Genomic DNA, 21,221 nt, shown 5'->3' with positions numbered 1-21,221 from the left:
TTCTCAATATGGTATGCACTGAAGGCATAAAGAAACCAAGCCATAAGTTTCCAAGCATTAAGATATAAAAAAGCACTGTGCTAAAATTGTATTGATCTCAATTTTAAAAAAATGTCTCATACCAAAGTCTGCCCTGCCTGTCCACAGAAGAATGTATCTAGAATGTGGGTTTTGTGTATGTGCCTGGCCCGTAAGGCCAGCTAGTAATTGCACTTGCCTTATTGAAATGAATGAAGGCCCAGTAATGCTAATTTCTTAACATGGACTAAAGCTCTTAAGATGCAACCATCTTATTTCTTTCACATATTAGTTTTGATTTCATCTGACATTTACAAATTGTAAGATGATTAAAAAAGTCTAGTAATTCTAAGTGCCCTGCTATGTCCTGCCTCTTGCGCAATGTTAGCTGGGATAGGCTCGAGCCGGCCTGTGACCCTGATAAGGATGCTGTATTTCTTGTGCTGGTAGTTGATATTAATAAATTGTGTCCAACTGTGACAGTTACGCATTTAAAATAAATATGCTAGTCCTCAATTGTCAGTGATTATTACTCATTTATAGAGGGATAGCTGCTAAAAATATAATACTCTATGTTGAGAAGTTTGTAGAGAACGTCTTAATGTTACACTTACAACATAAAACTATTTACACAAACATTATTTGCCTGTTTGCATATACTAACTAGGTGAGAAATTAATACCAGGTATCTGTCTTTTTTTAATACAGCGGTACATCTGATGATGAAATGTGCAACTTCTATATAATGTATTACATGGACAGCAGACATGCTATCCCTTACATGAACTGCATGGAGATGGGTTCTGAAGAGCTGTTCCAACATATTCCCACTGAGGCAAATGTACCCATTAAAGTCAGTCCAAGCCATATGAATTCTGTGATGCATCTGGGACAATCCACAGGTTCAGCGACATCAAATATTGTTCATACTAACCATCTCTAATCCAAATTGTTAACTTAGCATTTATTGTTCTTTGTAGTATAAAATCTATGCTAATTAAAGGTATTTAGTCATTTTTCACAATTCTTTCCATCTGTGGTCCATTGTCTTTTTAAAATTTATTGCATAACTACCATATTTAACAATGTGGTTTTTTTCCCCCCATAAAGATGATCATGACCACGCAGTTCTCCTGGATACAAACAAACCAGAAACTGTGGATCAGGGTAAGTTCTAACACACTCTCTCTCTCTCTCTCTCTCTCTCTCCCTCTCTCTCTCTCTCCACACACACACACACACACACACACACACACACACACACAAATACTGTAAGAATATGAAGCTTTTTGTATTATTGTAGGGTCTTTACCTTACTATATAAAGCACCTTGAGGCAACTATTGTTGTGATTTATAACTATATAAATAAAATTGAATTTAAAAAATTGAATTGAATTAAAGCTAAGGATAACAATGTAATAACAATATAATGGTGTTTAAATTAGAAGGTGTAGTGTAAGCACTAGTTCTAGTGCAGTCTGCATTCAAGCATGTGTACGTTTCTTATACCTTGAAAAAAGCATTACAAGCCCAATGCGCAGTCACGTACATAAATTTGAAGTATGTGAATATGCATGTATCTTTTTTTGTTGCCTACATTGTAGAGGGTGACTTTGCCTTTAAACACGAAAACAAGTACAGTCAGGGGTTAAAGTAGGATTTAGCAGGCGGGGGAATCCTGAAATCAGTTGTAATGGCTCATTATGGGGAAAAAAATCACAACTCACAATAATTTTTATTGAGAGCTCCAGTAGATTTTCTTAGTGTACAGGCTGTGATCAACTGACCTGCTGCTCTTTGTAGATTTACACACCTGAATTCAACCAGATGTCAGCTGATGTTTCATAAGTTGTTGGCTGATTTACTGCTTATACTAACATTTTACTGGATGGCCTCTGTGCACGAATCAAACAGTGTTATTTACTTTAAAGCTATCAGAGTACAGCAAATAACACAGTCTGCCTCAATTTGTTTAGCATTACATTTCACAATATGAAAAAACATATGCCATGTGTACGAACCCAATATCTGATTTAAAAACATGAAATCAGAAATTTTAAGAACATTAAAAAAGTAAAAGTAAAACATCAAGAAAAAAAACTACTCAAGTACAAATGAAAATTCTACTTACGTAAAGTAACGAAGCATTTCTACTTTGTTACTTGCCATCTCTGTCTGCCACCATAAACATTTATTTATGATTCAGTGGTACTACTAGGGTAGTACCACTGAATCATAATTAACTGCAAATGAAAATGATTGACTGATTAACTAATGGGTTTGTGTGTGTGTGTGTGTGTGTGTGTGTGTGTGTGTGTGTGTGTGTGTGTGTGTGTGTGTGTTTGTTTTTTGTTATAGACTACCATTTTGAGCAAGTTTCAGCTTGGCCACAGAGTTCACTTCAGCTAGGACAGGTGTCAGGACTTGCTCTTGACTCAGATTCTAACTTGGTCATTTTCCACAGAGGTGACCACCACTGGGGAGCAGAGTAAGTTTGTTTCACTTATGTTATAACCATTCTTCTCTTAAAAGGCTTTTTCAACCAAAAGAACACCAAAAAAAACCCTCTCAGCAATGTCGTGTACTCTCAGTCTAATGTAATGCCTTCACCTTACTGGCAAAGAACACAGATCTAGTATTAGCAGTTCAATTTTTATTAAATGTATAACAAAAAATCCAAATAAGTTTTAGCTTTGATGAAAAAAATTACTATTATAGTTAAGAAAAGCATTTAGTGCCTCCTCAGACAGCAACCCTTTTCAGTCTAATAGGATGTCAGTTACCAGTCATGTCTAAGAAATGAAGAATAGGAGGATGGGAAGCTGAAAAAGTGATTTTTACCAATAGATTGTAGGATGAAAGGATGAGTATGAGATAACACAAAATGTTCCCTCTAATTTTTCATGTGTCTGAGCGAACACACAAACTCCCTGGACCACTGTGAGCAACAGCAGACGTGTGCACTGTGGTCACGCCAATTACAGCATTTACATTTATGTTAGACTACTTTTAATTGTTCCACTTACAATTAAAATTTAAAAAAAATCTTGTTCATGACCTGTGTAGTATGTTAACACTATTGGAAGTAAAAATAGAACTCCAATTTTGAAAACACACCTTTTTCTTTTTTTTTTCTTTTTTTTTTCTTTTTTTTTATAAAGCTCTGGCTTGTATTATGAGTATGAGTCTGTGGTCTGGGAGAGAGTCCTGTAACTCTCTGTCTGCAAAATACAATATATAATGACCAATGTTGGGCAATTAATTATATAGTTACTTCTTCAAAAAAGTAACTGAGTTTTGCAAACAACAAAGTTTTTTGCAACTGTTTACCTAAAAACTATTAAAACTATTTACAGAACAAGCCGGTGTTCTGCATCAAATTTGATGCCACACAAATTATTTGTGCCACTCCAAAAAATAATTTCTGTCCGCTATGAGATAAAGGAGAACAACAGCCTGATACCTGCCTGACAACAGGAGATGTATCACTCCTGTAACACCTGTAACATTCAGCAGTCGCCTCATTGTTCTGACACACACAACAAAACTACTGACTACACTACAACTAACTACACAAGATTTGCGCTAAACGTGGCAAATCTCTTACATCTCAAACCACCGCCGTTACTCCTAAAACTTCCCACCGTTTCTTAACAACTAAATGCCATGTTATCATATCATTTTTTGATTGGTCGACATGGTACATTTTTCGACCAATAGGAAAGGGTGGGGGTTCTTTTTGGTTTTCCTCACAGGCGAAGAGTGCTTTCGAGCGTTTTCCTTATAAAACGCCGTTTTTACCGTTTCTTCCCGCAGTAAATATAAACAACGATAGTATTCAGGAAGAAAACCAAACATTGCATATAATTTTATCATAACTCTGGTTTTACGTGGCCTATCAACACAATTTAAAAACTGGTAAAGTCCACACTTTTTCCGTCAATTGTTACGTCTGCCCTGCTCACATCTCCAATGGTTGTACACTTTGTCGTTAACTCCACATCAGCCACGCCGCTTTGCTAGCTAAAACATCGGTGTCGGACGCGGTCATAGCCTGCGAACGACGTTGATTAGCTGCGTTTATACGAATGTGAATCGCATTATTGGCTGGACTATGGGATAAGGTGGCATCGTTCTAATCCCATACGGGAGCAGCCAGTCACTTACTGACTAACACTCCAAAACAGAATTGTTAAAGTTTTAATTTTAATTTCAATTCAGGTTAGATTTTTTTTTTGTGCGCAACGCAGATATTCTGTGCGCAGAGACCTTGCCAGCAGTGCGCAATTGCGCACGCGCGCAGCTTAGAGGGAACATTGTGCATAACAGAAGTCAGCTCTAATCACTTTTTTTGTATAATGTGACATGGATGACAATTTAGTTATTAAACGAAAATACTTTTTTTTGCATTTGACGTCGAGAAAAATCCCCACACATTGTTCTTATAAAAATGCAAAAAAACATTCATGTTTTTTTTCTTTGTCTTTTGTTTTCCAGCTCTTTTAACAATCAGGCAAGATACCAGCAGAGGTCCCTAGGACCAATTCAGCAGTCTGCCATTTTAGTTGTGGATCCATCCAAGGGCAGTATCTTGAAGGCTTCTGGCAGAAACATGTAAGTGATACAATGCTTTAGTGTTTTTGTTGTTGTTGTTGTTTTGTGTGTGTGAATTAGAGTACTGACAACCAGGCATCTCAAACACAGTCATAACTGTCTTATAATGATGCATTTCTCTGATGTTGCAGGTTTTTTTTGCCTCATGGAATAACAACAGACAAAGAGAATAATTACTGGGTGACTGATGTGGCTCTTCATCAGGTAAGCTGATGTTTTTGTAAGGTGCATTCTCAATGAGTGTGTATAGATTGCACTTCATATTTGCCAATAAATTAAAAAATTAAGACATTTTGAAATTGTTTATTACCTATAAGAATAAGGTTTGATGATTACATATTTAAATCAGATGTTATATCAATTAACTTAGTTTAAATGACCACAAATACAAAAGGGAAAATTTAAGATGCTTCACTTTGTATACTCATCAGGTGTTAAAAGTTAGCAGTGATGGCAAAGACAGAACCTTGATGGCATTAGGAGAGGCCTTTATACCAGGAAGTGACAACAACCATTTCTGCCAGCCCACTGATGTGGCAGTTGACACTGAAAGTGGGAACATTTTTGTCTCTGATGGTTACTGTAATGCCAGGATAATAAAGTTCTCTGCTGATGGCAAATACCTGTCTGAGTGGGGTGCAGGTATCTCACCAGCGCCACACACACACACACACACACACACACACACACACACATTGCAAAGCTTGGATATTAGCCTATTTGCTACGATGCTTAAACTGTAAGAGTAGTAAGAAGTATCAGACACTAAGGTGACATTAACATCTCATAAAATATAATTTCTTTATTATTCTGCCACACAAGTTTTTGTGGGGATTATAATTAGTTTTACTTGTGTTAGCTGTACGTGTATCAATTTTAAATCCAAAGCTGTATTTGCAAACATTGCTTTTTTTTGATTTATGAAACTAACGCAACTAGATCCAGAAGGTTAAGAGATTACTGCTACCATAGTGTCTCCAGACACAATTTACATTATTTTAACCTTGTCCTATCTTTTGGACTATAGGCTCATCAGACAGGAGAAGGCGAATACCTTTTCAGATTCCCCACAGCCTGGTGTTACTTCCTGACAAAAAGGAAATTTGTGTGGCAGACCGAGAGAATGGACGCATCCAGTGCTTTATAGCAGAAACTGGAGAGTTTGTCAAGGAAATTAAGAAAGATGAATTTGGAGGGGAAGTGTTTGCGGTCTCCTACAGCCCTACCGGGGGTAAGTTTACTAACTGAATACTCAGTAGAAGTCAGTAGTCGTATTGTTTCCTCTTAAGCTTGTTTTCTTGCTGCTTACTGCAGTAAGCTATTGTAACATATATTTTTTGTGTATATCTCCTGCAGTTTTTTTACTTTTCAGTCTAAGTGGTGTCCTCAGTATTTTTGTAATGTTAAGCAATGCTCATCCTTTGTTCCTTTGTTGTGTTAGGTCACAATGACATCCTCTAGCAAAAATATGTAGATCCAGTGTTTACAAGCTTTATGCATACTCGTAACTAATATCCAAGATGCATTCATTTTAAGAGTTCTTTTTATTTATTTTATTACTCAAGAACTCTCTTTCTGCTTTACATATATACATGCTTAACAATTTGTGTGTGTGTGTGTATTTGTGTGTTTCTTCTGTGTGAAGATGGCTTGATTTTTGCAGTAAATGGGGAATCGCTATCTCGTCCAGTTCCAATTAGAGGTTTTGTTATAGATTATTCAACCAAGGATATTTTGGACACCTTTAGCCCTAACAAAAAGGTAAAAACACTTTTCAATACAATCAAAGGTTCTTTTCCCCCCCAAATGTTCTAATAACAGGTCTATTGAAATCAAAAGCCTGCCTGCATCTGCTATTTTAAGATCTCTGTGGAAGTACTTCTATGTCCCCTTGTACCTGTGCCTCTGGTTCTTCTCTCCCAAGTGTTCCTTCAACTTGATTTATGTTTTTGTGGGAAGTGTAGGCAGTTGCAGGAAGGCAAATATGGTGAGTGGTCAAAGTGATTAGGGAACATTGTCTAAAAATATTTTAGTGCATTTTGAGCTATCAAGACATCATGCTACAGATATGACATCAAGAAGGCCGCTGCAAAAAGGAGTGAAACATATTTTCATTAATATGATTTTTTTTTCTTCAGAAAATACTTAACTAGAGTTTGCTAATATTATTTTACTTAACTGCATTTCACGTAGATTCAGTTTAGGCCCTATGTTTATAAATACTATACCAGATGTTTCAGCCTTTTTTTTTATAAGATTATAATTCTTATACATAAGTCTTGTTTTTTTTACTTGCAGCTTGTCCTTTTGATTTTGTTCTTTTCTGTTTCTATATCTGTGCGGTTGTGATGTTGATTATCTATCTAAATATAAAACCTTAATGAAAGTAGCAACAGTTTCCATCGGTACTCATTTAAAAATATAGCATACTGAGTTTGTGTAAAAAAAACTGACGATGATCAATCTCTTCTGATTGATCATCGTTGTTCCCGGGATCTGCTGGAGCCACTCGCCTAGCTTGGGAGTCACCGCACCTAGTGCTCCGATTACCACAGGGACCACCGTTACCTTCACCCTCCACATCCTCTCGAGCTCTTCTCTGAGGCCTTGGTATTTCTCCAGCTTCTCGTGTTCCTTCTTTCTGATGTTGCTGTCATTCGGAACCGCTACATCGATCACTACGGCTGTCTTCTTCTGTTTGTCTACCACCACTATGTCCGGTTGGTTAGCCACCACCATTTTGTCCGTCTGTATCTGGAAGTCCCACAGGATCTTAGCTTGGTCATTCTCCACCACCCTTGGGGGCGTCTCCCATTTTGACCTCGGAACTTCCAGGCCATATTCAGCACAGATGTTTCTGTATACTATGCCGGCCACTTGGTTATGGCGTTCCATGTATGCCCTGCCTGCTAGCATCTTGCACCCTGCTGTTATGTGCTGGATTGTCTCAGGGGCATCTTTACACAGCCTGCACCTGGGGTCTTGCCTGGTGTGATAGACCCCAGCCTCTATGGATCCTGTGCTCAGAGCTGTGTTCTTGTGCTGCCATGATTAGTGCCTCTGTGCTGTCTTTCAGTCCAGCTTTGTCCAGCCACTGGTAGGATTTCTGGATATCAGCCACCTCCCCTATCTGCCGGTGGTACATACCGTGCAGGGGCCTGTCCTTCCATGATGGTTCCTCGTCTCCCTCCTCTTTCTTGGGTTTCTGCTGCCTGAGGTATTCACTGAGCACTCGGTCAGTTGGGGCCATCTTCCCAATGTATTCTTGGATGTTCGTTGTCTCATCCTGGACTGTGGTGCTGACACTCACCAGTCCCCGGCCCCCTTCCTTCCGCTTAGCGTACAGCCTCAGGGTGCTGGACTTGGGGTGAAACCCTCCATGCATGGTAAGGAGCTTTCTTGTCTTTATGTCAGTGGCTTCTATCTCCTCCTTTGGCCAACTTATTATACCAGCTGGGTACCTGATCACGGGCAGGGCGAGGTGTTGATAGCCCGGATCTTGTTCTTACCGTTCAGCTGACTCCTCAGGACTTGCCTGACCCTCTGCAGGTACTTGATGGTTGCAGCTTTCCTAGCGGCCTCTTCATGGTTCCCATTCGCCTGCGGGATCCCCAGGTACTTGTAACTGTCCTCTATGTCTGCAATGTTGCCTTCTGGTAGCTCGATCCCCTCAGTTCTGACTACCTTCCCTCTCTTTGTTATCATCCGACTACACTTCTCCAGCCCGAATGACATCCCGATGTCATTGCTGTATATCCTGGTAGTGTGGATCAGTGAATCGATGTCTCGTTCACTCTTGGCATACAGTTTGATGTCATCCATGTACAGGAGGTGGCTGACAACTGCTCCGTTCCGTAGTCAGTATCCGTAGCCAGTCTTGTTAATGATCTCACTGAGGGGGTTCAGGCCTATGCAGAACAGCAGTGGGGACAGAGCATCTCCTTGGTAGATCCCACACTTGATGGTGACTTGTGCTAGGGGCTTGGAGTTGGCCTCTAGTGTTGTACGCCACATCCCCATTGAGTTCCTGATGAAGGCTCGTAGGGTCCTGTTGATGTTGTACAATTCTAGGCATTCCAGTATCCAGCTGTGGGGCATTGAGTCATAGGCCTTCTTGTAATCAATCCAGGCAGTGCACAGGTTGGTCAGCCTGGTCTTGCAGTCTCAGCTGACTGTTCTGTCTACCAGTAGCTGGTGTTTTGCGCCTCTGGTATTCTTGCCAATCCCTTTCTGTGCCCCGCTCATGTATTGACCCATGTGCCTGTTCATCTTAACCGATATGATGCCTGACAGGAGCTTCCACGTGGTGCTGAGGCAGGTTATTGGTCGGTAGTTGGATCAGGACCGTCCGACCTTCGGTTAGCCATTCCGGGTGTCTCTTGTCAGCTAGCAGCTGGTTCATTTGTGCTGCCAGATGCTCGTGGAGTGCAGTCAGCTTCTTCAGCCAGTAGGCGTGAACCATGTCAGGGCCTGGTGCTGTCCAGCTCTTCATAGTCGAGTACCTGTCTGCCACTGTGATGGTTACTGGACACTGTTCAGGGAGGTTGCTGTGGTCTGCCCTCAGATCCACCAGCCACTGAGCATTGCCGTTATGGGTTGCGTCCTTCTCTCCTTCTCCATGGAGGATACATATATATATGTGTGTGTATATCTATCTATCTATCTATCTATCTATCTATATATATATATATATATATATATATATATATATATATATATATATATATATATATATATATATATATATATATATATATGTATATATATATATATATATATATATATATATATATATATATATATACGTATATACAGTGGCTTGCAAAAGTGCCTTGCAAAAGATGTCCAAAGCTGGTAGAGACATACCCTAAAAGACTGGCAGCTGTAATTGCAGTAAAAGGTGGTTCTACAAAGTATTGACTCAGGGGGCTGAATAATTATGCACACCCCACTTTTCAGTTATTTATTTGTAAAAAATGTTTGGAATCATGTATGATTTTCGTTCCACTTCTCACGTGTACACCACTTTGTATTGGTCTTTCACGTGGAATTCCAATAAAATTGATTCATGTTTGTGGCTGTAATGTGACAAAATGTGGAAAAGTTCAAGGGGGCCGAATACTTTTGCAAGCCACTGTATATACATATATATATACGTATATCTACAGTTAAGCCCATAATTATTCATACCCCTGCCGAATTTTGACTTAAAGTTACTTTTGTTCAACAAGCAAGTTCTTTTTTGAGCAGAAATGACACAGGTGTCTCCCCAAAGATAATAAGATGATGTACAAGAGGCATCATTGTGGAAAAAATATTTCTCAGGTTTTATTTATATTTTAGCAAAACTATCATGTCCAGAATTATTCATACCCTTCTCAATAATCAATAGAAAAAAAGCCTTTATTGGCTATTACAGCAATCAAACGCTTCCTATAATTGCAGACCAGCTTTTTGCATGTCTCCACAGGCATTTTTGCCCATTCATCTTTAGCAATGAGCTCCAAATCTTTCAGGTTGGAGGGTCTTCTTGCCATCACCCTCATCTTTAGCTCCCTCCACAGATTCTCAATTGGATTCAAGTCAGGACTCTGGCTAGGCCACTGCAAAATGTTAATGTTGTTGTCTGCTAACCATTTCTTCACCACGTTTGCTGTATGTTTTGGGTCATTGTCGTGCTAAAATGTCCACTGGTTCCCAAGGCCAAGTTTTTCTGCAGACTGCCTGATGTTGTTGTTGAGAATCTTCATGTATTGCTCTTTTTTCATGGTGCTGTTTACTGTGATTAGGTTCCATGGTCCATTGGCTAAAAAACACCCCCAAAGCATTAGGTTCCCACCACCATGTTTGACAGTGGGGATGGTGTTCTTTGGGTTGAAGGCTTCTCCATTTTTATGCCAAATGAAGGCAACATCATTGTGACCAAATAATTCAATTTTTGTTTCATCTGACCATAACACTGAAGACCAGAAACCTTCTTCTTTGTCCAGATGAGCATTTGCAAAGGCCAAATGAGCTTTTGCATGCCTTAGAAGTGCCTGGAGAAGTGGCGTTTTCCTTGGTCTGCATCCGTGGAACCCAACAGTGTCCGTTGGACTGTCTGCCTTGAGACATTGCCACCAGCAGAGCCCAGATTCACCAGAATGGCCTTGGTGGTGATCCTTGGATTCTTTTTCACCTCTCTCACTATTCTCCTGGCCAGCACAGGTTTCACTTTTGGCTTCCGACAACGTCCTCTGAGATTTTCCACAGTGCGGAACATCTTGTATTTTTTAATAATACTTTGCACTGTAGCCACTGGAACTTGAAAACATTTGGATATGGCCTTGTAGCCCATTCCTCACTTGTGAGCAGCCAGAATGCACAGCTGCAGGTCCTCACTGAGTTCCTTTGTCTTAGCCATGAATGTCCACAGACCACCTGCAGAGAGCTGCTGTTTTTCACCTGTTGAGTTGATCAAAACAGCTATTTCCAATTAATCAGGGTAATTAGGATGCTTTAGAACAGCTTTGACTATTTGGAATGGTATGGAACTTTGGATTTTCCCAGAGACTGTGACAGTTTGTAAAGGGTATGAATAATTCTGGACATGATACTTTCTGCTCAAATGTAAATAAAAGCTGAGAAATATTTTTTTCCACAATGATGCGTCTTGTACATCATCTTATTATCTTTTGTGAGACGCCTGTGTCATTTCCAGTTAAAAAATAACTTGCTAGTTGAATAAAAGTAACTTTAAGTCAAAATTTGCCAGGGGTATGAATAATTATGGGCTTAACTGTATATATATCACTTGAAATGGTTTTCCAACAGTCTTGAAGGAATTCCCAAAGATGCTGAGGACTTGTCGGTCCTTTTGTCTTCACTCTGCAGTCCATCTCATCCCAAAACATCTTGACTGGGTTTAGGTCAGGTGACTGTGGAGGCCAGGCTATCTGACGCAGCACTCCATCATTCTTCTTCTTGGTTAAAATAGCCCTTACACATCCTGGAGGTGTGTTAAGGGTCATTGTCCTGTTAAAAAATAAAAAACTAAACGCAAACGCAGAACTAATACAAAGCAACAGCCGCGTGCATTCCAGTGAAATGGCCCAATGAGGTCCATGCCAGTGCACTCAAACATGACCTCCATCAATAGTAATGGGAGCAAAGGCAGTTTTGGGATGGCGTGATGGTTAACTATCTGATGCTCCAGGCAGGATGCACACCTGCATCCGGGCACAAATTCACCCGGATGCCTGGCCAATAAAATCAGGCCATTATTCGCCCCAAAGTTTTGTCATTTCCCATATGCAAGTGTCACGACTTACTCGATAAATTATTTAATACAAAGCATGTGGCTCAGGTGTAGGGTGTCGTCACAAGCCTGCTCTAGTGGAAAATCTTCCGTGGAGTGAATCATCCTACTCTTCCCCGGAGTTGGTTTTGGACAACTCTGCATCACCGCTGAACCCTGCACATGTTATAAACTGGCCGTGTGAAGCAGACAGGAGAGGACTCAAATGCAGACTCACAGAGGCGAAAATAAACTCAAAACACAGCTTTATTGCTGGACTTCAGAAAATGCGAAAACTAACTAAACTTGGACTCTACATGAAACTAAACAGGCAGGTAGGCGGAACACATGGCGGGGAATGAGGGAGGTCGCGACACAGGACACACACCGAACATGAAAATGTAAGGCCTTCGTGATAAAACAGGAAACTGAGGAACATGACACAGGAGTGGAGGAGAGGCAGACGAGAGGAAGCAAGGGAACACGAAAGAGCACGAGGGAGTGTGAGAGGAGACGAGAGAGACATGACAGACTGGGGAAACATTGATAAACATCACAAGCAAGGGGAGGATAGAATGAAACATGAGAAGGGAAGAACTCAAGAACTCACACAAAATATACAAAGACAGACACACACAGAGGGACATAGAGGGCAAAGACACAAGAGGCAATCTAGTAATCAAAAAACGTAGACACTACAGAATAAACTCAAGACTAACAAAGTGGAGCTAAACATAAATCACAATACAAAATCAAAACACAAGAAAACTCAAAACACTGGGTCAAATGACCCAGGACCATGACAGTGCAGACGCTACATGCTACTAAATGTCATGATCGCATTGTCACATAAAGGCCCAACAGGTTATTAAACCCGGGCCAGTTCCCGGAATCAGGAAATGCAATAGGCGCGAACTAACTGCAACTAACTAACTCTATGCATTTTGCCCTTAAATTTAATAAGCAGTGGCACTGTAGGATACTACAGTGAGCATCCCCGTGAACACACCTAACTTTGAACCACTCTGCCTCCAACAATACCCTGGGGCCACAATATCATTGAAAGAGTGAACAAGAGTCAGTTTGTTGAAGAAAACCTGCAAATGAGCAGATTCAGTTCAGTGTCTATTACCATGATAAGAGTTTGAGTTAATCCTCTTTCTGCAATAGAAAACTCTGAGTTTCCGTCATTACAGTGTTAACAAAATTTTAGCTAAATCTGTTCGCAGGTGTCCAAAGTATTGCGTACATTCTGAACCACACAGTAATGTACTATACTAAGAAGATTGTGTTTAATGGTGGGTCATTATGTTGTCTAGAATTTAAGTGACTTGTATTTGTCTTTCAATTGCAGGAGTTCAAAATGCCTCACGATATAGCTGAAACTAGGGATGGCAGTGTTTTTGTTGGGGATGCCAGCAGCAAGTCCGTCTACAAGTTTACAACAGAGAGTAAGTTTATCTTCATCAAAATAATGCTGCCAACTGTTAATTGTTCTAGCAAAATCCATCATAAAGTATGTATGGGTATTGAGTCCAATTTTGATGATTAATTTATTTCAGACTTATAAGACTTGAATTATGGGTGCTTCTTTGTTGGCTTTGCAGATGAACAGTAGTACTAGGTTGTATACATCAATGATTTTTTTTGTTTTAATTATTACCTTTTATTTTCAAGAGTTGCATCATTCTGTCAAGAAAGCTGGAATCGAGGTTCAAGAACTTGAAGGTCAGTAATTGGATACCTGGAGGCAGCAGGCACATAATCTTAGAATCCATAAGGGGCAGGCAGCTATTCATAACAGTGAGTCACAGACATTGCTAACCACCGTGCCACCGTGCTGCCTATAATCCCATTCAGAATACAAAATTCATTGCCTATATGGGATATTTTTGAATATTAACGTCAGATTAAGGTCACCATGTACCATTGCTACAACCTTTGAAGAATTCCACAGCATGACATGACTGCTTTTGAACATTCTGAGACAGTGTTAAGGTGATATCCATCACACTTGCAAGAAAGGAAGTTGTCAAAATCATTTGAAGAATTCTAAATAGTGAAATTTTCAGGGAAGGCTACAAGGCAATCACAGAAAAACTGTGCAATCACTTTCCTTCACCTATGTCTTGCGTTTTCCATTAACTAGGATGCCCCTTTCTTTCAACAGCTATATACCATTTTTTAGACCTAAAATATTTATATATATGGCAAGGATTTTTTTAAGGAATCAAGGAATTTTTCAATCCAATTCAATTCTATTTATATCACACCAGATCACAACAATATTTGTGGCTTTTATTGTTTTATTTATTTAAAAGGGACGGTGCAGTTTAACATAGTCCAAGTACAAAACATGAAACTGATGTAACACACATAAGTTTATAGCTTTTGCTATCCTAGTAACAACCATTGTCCCTTGTTGGGCTTACAATCACAATACATACATTTTACAATAAAACATATATTTTCATAAAACCAAAATACGATCATAAACAACTACATTTAATAGACAATAAATGATAAAAAACAACAACAACAAAAACAGTAACAAAAATCATTAATTAGTTGGAAGTGTGTTCCACAGATGGCAAGCCTCTATGGAAAATGCTGACTGAACAAATTTATCTGCAATATGATATCTTGCAGTTGCCGTTCACCATGCTCTTAGTAATACAATTACTATCTTGTCTTTGGATGTATCTATTGAGACAGTCTGGGGCCAGCCTATTTATACATTAAAAAACGAATTTAAGAAAACACAAATGATTAAAACTCTTAAAACTAAGTAGATTATATTTCTTTAAAATGTGACAATGATGCCACCAAACAGATTTTTTATCCATTATTTTTAAACATTGATTATATAAGGATATCACAGTCTGAATTGTAGATGGTGCTGCTTGGGTGCAAACTGTCATACAATATGAAAAATGGGATAATACCATAGAATGCATAAATAACTGAGCTGCTGAAGTAGGTATATAATGCTGAATTAACTTAAAACAATTCAGATTAGCCTTAACTGTCTATGAAATCTTCTTTACATGTTTATCAAATTTAAGATGTGAATCTAAAATTATTCCTAAAACCTTAAAATCTTTAACCTTCTTTATTTCTTCATTCCTTAACTTGATTTTAAAATCATCAGATAAACTTTGTTTCCTAATAGAAAAACAGATAGAAACTGTTTTTTAAAAATTCAATACAAGATGATTATGTTCCAGCCATTGTTGGACATTATTCAGATGTGCCGTTAAAGTGTCTGCTGCTTCACCAGCTGACTTAGCTGGTACATATATATCTGCATCATCTGCATAAAGCTAGCAGCTAGCTTTTGGACAGCTGGCAGGCAAATCATTTATAAACAAACTAAACAGCAATGGACCAGGAACAGATCCTTGGGGAATACCCATTCTATTTTCCAACATGGATGACTTTTCTTTATCAACCCTCACACTCTTCTCTCTTTTCTGAAGATAGGACTCAAACCAATCAACTGCTTGCTTTGAAAAAGCTAATTTAGTAAATTTAATCATCTATATCTATCTATATCTATATCATCTGTATCTAAGATGATCCCAATTGCAATTTGCAAACTCCTGTTCAAATTTTACAATTTCAGACTTGGGAATAAATGTCTTTACATGGCCAGGGTTATTTGTACTAAAATACTCCAGTTGTTTTTTAGTCAGTTTCCTAACAGTTAAAATCATATTATGATCAGACAGACCAGTTAATAGATTATTGTATCCTACTGAGAAAACCCCAGCAATCAGATGACCCGCTTTGAGCAAGCACTTTGGCAATAGTGGTAAGGAAAAACTCCCTTTTTTAAAGCAATAAACTTTAGAACGGACCTGCTCAGGGAGAGGCAGCCATCTGCCATGACCGGTTGGTGGTGAGAGGAAGAATGAGGAGGAACAAAGAAAAGCTGTGGAAGAAAGCCAGAGATTAATAATAACTAATGATTAAATGTGGTGTATAAACGCTTCTCAATATTCAATTCAATCATAGCACTCAATTGATGCTTTTGACCCTTATTGCACGGAGTGCCAACTCTTAATGAGCACAATTGCAAAATGTATATAAAAATCACAAAAACAGCTTTACTTAATCATTTTATTCCTAACAGTAAACACATTGTGAGTGAAACAAATGAGTGAATAAGAAACACTCGTCATTGGAAGCCCCCAGCAGCCTAGACCTAGGAATCAAGGGTTTGCTTCAGCTGGCATCGCAAAGGAAGTAACAATTATATTGAATATGGTGTATCGTATCGTAAGGTCGTCACAATTGACTGGTGACACAATTGCCTGTGATAAAAACACCTTTGTTATTGGACTGAATCTTACATAGCGCTTTTCTGCTCTCCCGGAGTACTCAAAGCGCTCTATACAACATGCCACATTCACCCAATCTCACAAGCACTGTCTCTAAACTGAGTGCTGTCTAACCACATTCACACACATTCCTACTCCGATGGATGCATCGGAGAGCAACTTGGGGTTAGTATCTTGCCCAAGGATACTTGGCATGTAGACTGGAGGAGCCTGGGATCGAACCACCAACCTTCTGATCAGTAGGTGACCTGCTGTACCTCCTGAGCTACAGCCACACACTTATCAGTTGTGGTTGCTGGGATCTTTGAGGCTTTACAGAACTGGGGTAAAAAGAACACTGATAACTAGAATATATCTCTCACTATAGAAATGGACGCCGTTGTCCAAACTAAGGTAAAGCAAGACACATCAAAGACCGCAGCCATCCAAGAGAAGCAAACTGTGGTCCAAAAAACTCAACCACAGTTAGAGGCAGACAAAGAGAGGAAGAGTCCAGCAAAGCCTAACAAAGGAGAGCGTGTACTCCCAGTCATCATCACCACCCTGCTGCTCATTCCTCTGGTTGTTGTGATCTCCATAGGAGTCTTCATTTCCTGGAGGAAATACAGTATGTATGAAAACACCCATGGGAGTATGTGCAGAAAATCCATTCGTTTTTAATATTGAACAACAAATGAGATAGAAATTAGGCCATTTTAACTACTTTTGACTGCACTAATGTCTTTTTGCTATAGTCAGTGCACATTGTTCTGCTCTGTTTCCTCTCTCGTCTTTGATCATCTTAACAGTCATTGAACATTAAACCTAATACTGTTGAACATTTACAGATCAACGTGAGGTCAAAGCTGAACCCAGCTCGGTGAGAGGCATTTTGGGCAAAATAAGGGGTATGTTGTTTACATTACATTAAAAATTTAATAAATACCAGACTTCGTTTTTACTTAATATAAGGTTTGAGATGCTTCATGTATTTTTTTCATTTGTCAGCTATACTAACTACCGAATATATTCAGCTGGATTTGCAGTAGTATGCTCAAACTGTAAAGTTCAGCTGTCACAAAAAACAACAGTTCTGCAGCACCGACAGGCTACGAGGGAAGATCATTTATTGACTTTGTTTTAACTGAGACCCATTTACTTGTAACCAACACAAATTTAGGTTATCATCCTTCCTTCTTTCTTCTCTTTCGTCTTCTTTAAAAAAAAATTTTTGATACTAAACCATTATTAAGGAAAAATATTGTAACATTTCAGTCATATATAAAAACTTATAACTTTTGCCCCCTCCTTTACCACATTATGTCTAAAGCAGTGTTCATTCATCTTCATTAGTGTCTGTTGAAGGCGTGACCAGGCTAGAAAACATTTCAGAAAATGAAAATAGATCCTCTCTTATGTCATGTCATCATCTTATTGACCATAGCTTTACACAGGGACTGAATGAATATCCCCAATACAATGCACTGCCAGTGTGTAAACTGAAGCCATCATTCTAAGTTGAGAATTATTTCCCTAAAAACTGTAGATTTTATTATCATATTGAAATCTTCATTTCCTCCTCTCTGGTATTTAACCTTTACTAGGTAAAGCAGTGGGCAGTCTGAATCTGGGAAACTTCTTTCCATCCCATAAGGGTTATAGTCGTCAGGGCTTTGACCAGCTGAGTACTGAAGGCAGTGACCAAGAGAGAAATGATGAGGACAGCAGCGACTCTGAAAATGAGGAGTACTCTGCTCTGCCGCCGCCTCAGTCCTCCTCTTAGATGTTCTGGGGCCAACTGCAAACCTTCTGCCAACCTTCTGCTAAAATCGCTGATGTAGTTATTCATCACATGTGTAACTGTTGTACCAGCTGCCAATGTGTGTGTGTGTGTGTTATTGTATGTAAAAAAAATATTTTGATAAGTTATTTATTTAATTCAGCTATGGTATTCATACATTCTCTGGCATAATCTACTCATGTCACAGTGTCACTCATTTCATTTCCCCAAATCAAACCTGCTTTTACTGAGATTATTAACAATATTTTGAAATATCTGGAGTTGGTTTTGGCCTTAAAATAACAATGCAAATCTGTTAAAAGAATGAGATCATTTCCCCTTCAGCTGTTAAAGGCTGATGTTGGATTGCTGTCCGCCTTCAAAGTCAGTGTTTTTTTTAACATACATTCCCTTTGTTTTATTAATTAATTAACAGGATTCATCTTGATGGTGATTAATCAGCCTCCAACTGTCCTGCACTGTAATGTAGCTCTCACTCTAGTCATTATGGACTTGGCTTCCTCGTCAACTATATTCTTGCTGTTCATGGCAAAAAAAATACTCTTATGAATTCTGTTATTTTTCTGTTTTTCAAGTTTTTAGCAAAAGTGGCATTTCATGTGATATTGTGTGATTTAAAGTGTGAAATAGAGAAATATTGTCAATTCTTTTTTTTTTTTCGGTTTTATTTATACAGCACCAAATCACAACAACAGTTGATGAAATGTTTGTAATAATACGCAAGACCAGACAGACACTACACAGGATGCATTTAAATATCACACTCACTTGAATGAAAATTGCTTGTTTGGTGAAACCCACTGCATATGAGATTTGATGAGAAAAAATTTTTTTTAATCCTGTATTTTGGAAATTCTTTTTTTACAGTCACTGAAATCACTAACTATAATTATAATGATGTATGGTCAGACATATATATTGTGTTATAGATTTCCTATATCTGTTCTTGTAGCAGCAGAGCTAAATCTGTTTGTTAGAGTAGCTGGTGCAGTGAGTGGTCAGGATGATCCATAATGGACAATGGTGACAACCTGTCCACCAATGCTGCAAATGTTTGCAGACAATCACACAGCCAGCCTCTCTAATCAGTTTATTCAGTCTGTTGGTCACTATATGATGATGTGATGATATCACTTAATAAATTACTTGTTCATAAAAGATTGCTTTCTCTGGGAAAGTTTCCCAAATTTAAAACATCTGATCTTGTTTGCAGTTTCAGTTATTGTGTTATCTATATGGTAACCTACCCATATGGAAAAGATATATATAAATCTTATAAAGTTTGTATCTGTCTTGTGTGAAACTTGTATGAAAAGCATACAAGAGTGAAAACAGATATAAGATCCCTTGAAAAATTATATAAATGAAACTTGTATGTTTTGGATACTTACTAAAACAATATATGAAGGTAATGAGAAAGTGGCCACTTTCATGAGTAAATCATATAAGCCTTATATGATTCACTATATGAAGTAGGCCACATCTTATGCAAGTCTTTTATAAGTTTTAACTATTTCCTTTCCATATGGGTACTTACTGCCACTTTTGCTGGTCATTGTGCTTGTTGCATTGTAAAGGAACTGTAGGGGGCGGCGCAAACACTGTTATCGTCACCATGTTAGTGGTTGACCTAATATGGTTACTTCTACCCTTAAACACAATGATTTTTCACTTAATCTTAAGTTGGATCCGTTTTTTTTACTTGTGATTCTGTGCCTTTTTGCATCTGTCTTGCCTTTTGTTTTAATCACCTGCCATTACAACACGTACCATGGGATGAAAACTGCTGCCAGTAGAGCTTGTATTATAGTGATTTTATTTCCCTTCAGAAAATTTATAGTGTATAAATTCATATATGCCTGAATCTGTGCACTAATCATTCTTTAGAACAGGGGTAGGGAACGTTAGTCCTCGAGAGCCGGTGTCCTGCAGGTTTTAGATCTCACCCTGGGTCACCACACCTGACTCAAATGATTAGGTCATTACCAGGCCTCTGGAGAACTTCAAGAAATGTTGCAGAGGTAATTTAGCCATTTAAATCAGCTGTGTTGGATCAAGGACACATCTAAAACCTGCAGGACACCGGCTCTCGAGGCCTGGAGTTCCCTACCCCTGCTTTAGAAGAACCACTTCTCAAGCTTCATAACGCTAAACCCAGCTTATAAATATATATACCCAAAATATATATGGTTTTGTTTTATCTTGTCCTACCCAGCAGCCTAAACCAACTGGGTGTTCTGACTTAATCAATAAAAGCATTTATATGTAAAAATCAATAAAGACATATTCAGTCTGATGGCAGCAATGTGGAACAAGTGAAGTCCAAATTAATGTGGATTAATTAATTAAGGAAAATTCACTGAACACACTTCATGCACATACTGGAAGCTCAGAGATAGTGGATGAAGACTTTTGTTTATTCAAAATATTCAAGTTTGTTCAGGATTCTGAGGTTTTGTTTCAGTTAGTCTTTTTTCCTTTTTTATGTAGTCTGCACCACTTCTTTTTGTATTTATACTCAGTATATCATAATGTTTAAATGATTTCCTAACATGATGCCATGTTTTACATGTGGATGCTGTAATATTAGTTGTGACACACTGGTTTTGCTGCAAGAGTACTATTTTCAGTAACTGTTATTTGTGTAATAAAGTGTTTGCAAAGCATTGTGACATCATGGTGGTTGTAGGATCAGAACACTTGTCATGTGAAATGGTAAATGGTAAATGGCCTGTATTTATATAGCGCTTTTATGGTCCCTAAGGACCCCAAAGCGCTTTACATATCCAGTCATGTGGTTCAAACTGATACAAGCGATACGGAGATACAAACTGAATGACTACTGCGTTTGCACAACTAGTGACTACATTTGGAAAACCTTTTTTAAAGCAAATGAATTGCTTTTAAAAAAAAAAAAGTCTGAACAGAAAAATGTTTAACACTAAATTACATCACTATGGGGAATTTTTTTTGTTTTGAGTTTGTGATAGGTCAGGAGTATTTAACAGACCTACAGAGTCATGCTTTTGTATTGCTGAAGGTTGAAATAATGACACCACATAGTCAAAAGTCTGATGTTCAGGGACTGTAGTTCTCTACACAGTTTAAGTAAGGCAGTTTCCACCTGTTTTTCTGGAACCTTGTTTATTTAAATTGTCAAAATCACAATATGCATTGGTTTTACCTATC

At 38.5% G+C, this 21,221-nt stretch overlaps 1 protein-coding gene across 2 annotated transcripts in view; it reads left to right on the top strand.

Moving 5' to 3' along the window:
• pam (peptidylglycine alpha-amidating monooxygenase) overlaps positions 1 to 19,190 on the top strand; it is a 48,598-nt gene extending 29,408 nt beyond the window's left edge. For both annotated transcript variants that reach the window (XM_031738387.2, XM_031738386.2), the window contains exons 14-26: positions 727 to 920; positions 1,129 to 1,185; positions 2,378 to 2,507; positions 4,517 to 4,633; positions 4,765 to 4,837; positions 5,065 to 5,275; positions 5,661 to 5,864; positions 6,279 to 6,394; positions 13,264 to 13,360; positions 13,587 to 13,637; positions 16,620 to 16,859; positions 17,080 to 17,139; positions 17,836 to 19,190. In XM_031738387.2, the coding sequence (XP_031594247.1) occupies positions 727 to 920; positions 1,129 to 1,185; positions 2,378 to 2,507; positions 4,517 to 4,633; positions 4,765 to 4,837; positions 5,065 to 5,275; positions 5,661 to 5,864; positions 6,279 to 6,394; positions 13,264 to 13,360; positions 13,587 to 13,637; positions 16,620 to 16,859; positions 17,080 to 17,139; positions 17,836 to 18,014 (1,729 nt within the window). In that variant the 3' untranslated portion in view covers positions 18,015 to 19,190. The remainder of the gene's footprint in view (positions 1 to 726; positions 921 to 1,128; positions 1,186 to 2,377; positions 2,508 to 4,516; positions 4,634 to 4,764; positions 4,838 to 5,064; positions 5,276 to 5,660; positions 5,865 to 6,278; positions 6,395 to 13,263; positions 13,361 to 13,586; positions 13,638 to 16,619; positions 16,860 to 17,079; positions 17,140 to 17,835) is intronic.
• The last annotated feature ends 2,031 nt before the right edge of the window (positions 19,191 to 21,221 follow it).

This window comes from Oreochromis aureus, linkage group 7, assembly GCF_013358895.1.
Source record: "Oreochromis aureus strain Israel breed Guangdong linkage group 7, ZZ_aureus, whole genome shotgun sequence".
Taxonomy (NCBI): Eukaryota; Metazoa; Chordata; class Actinopteri; order Cichliformes; family Cichlidae; genus Oreochromis; species Oreochromis aureus.
The sequence above is the reverse complement of the archived record's forward strand: the minus strand, read 5'-3'. Positions and strand labels throughout refer to the sequence as shown.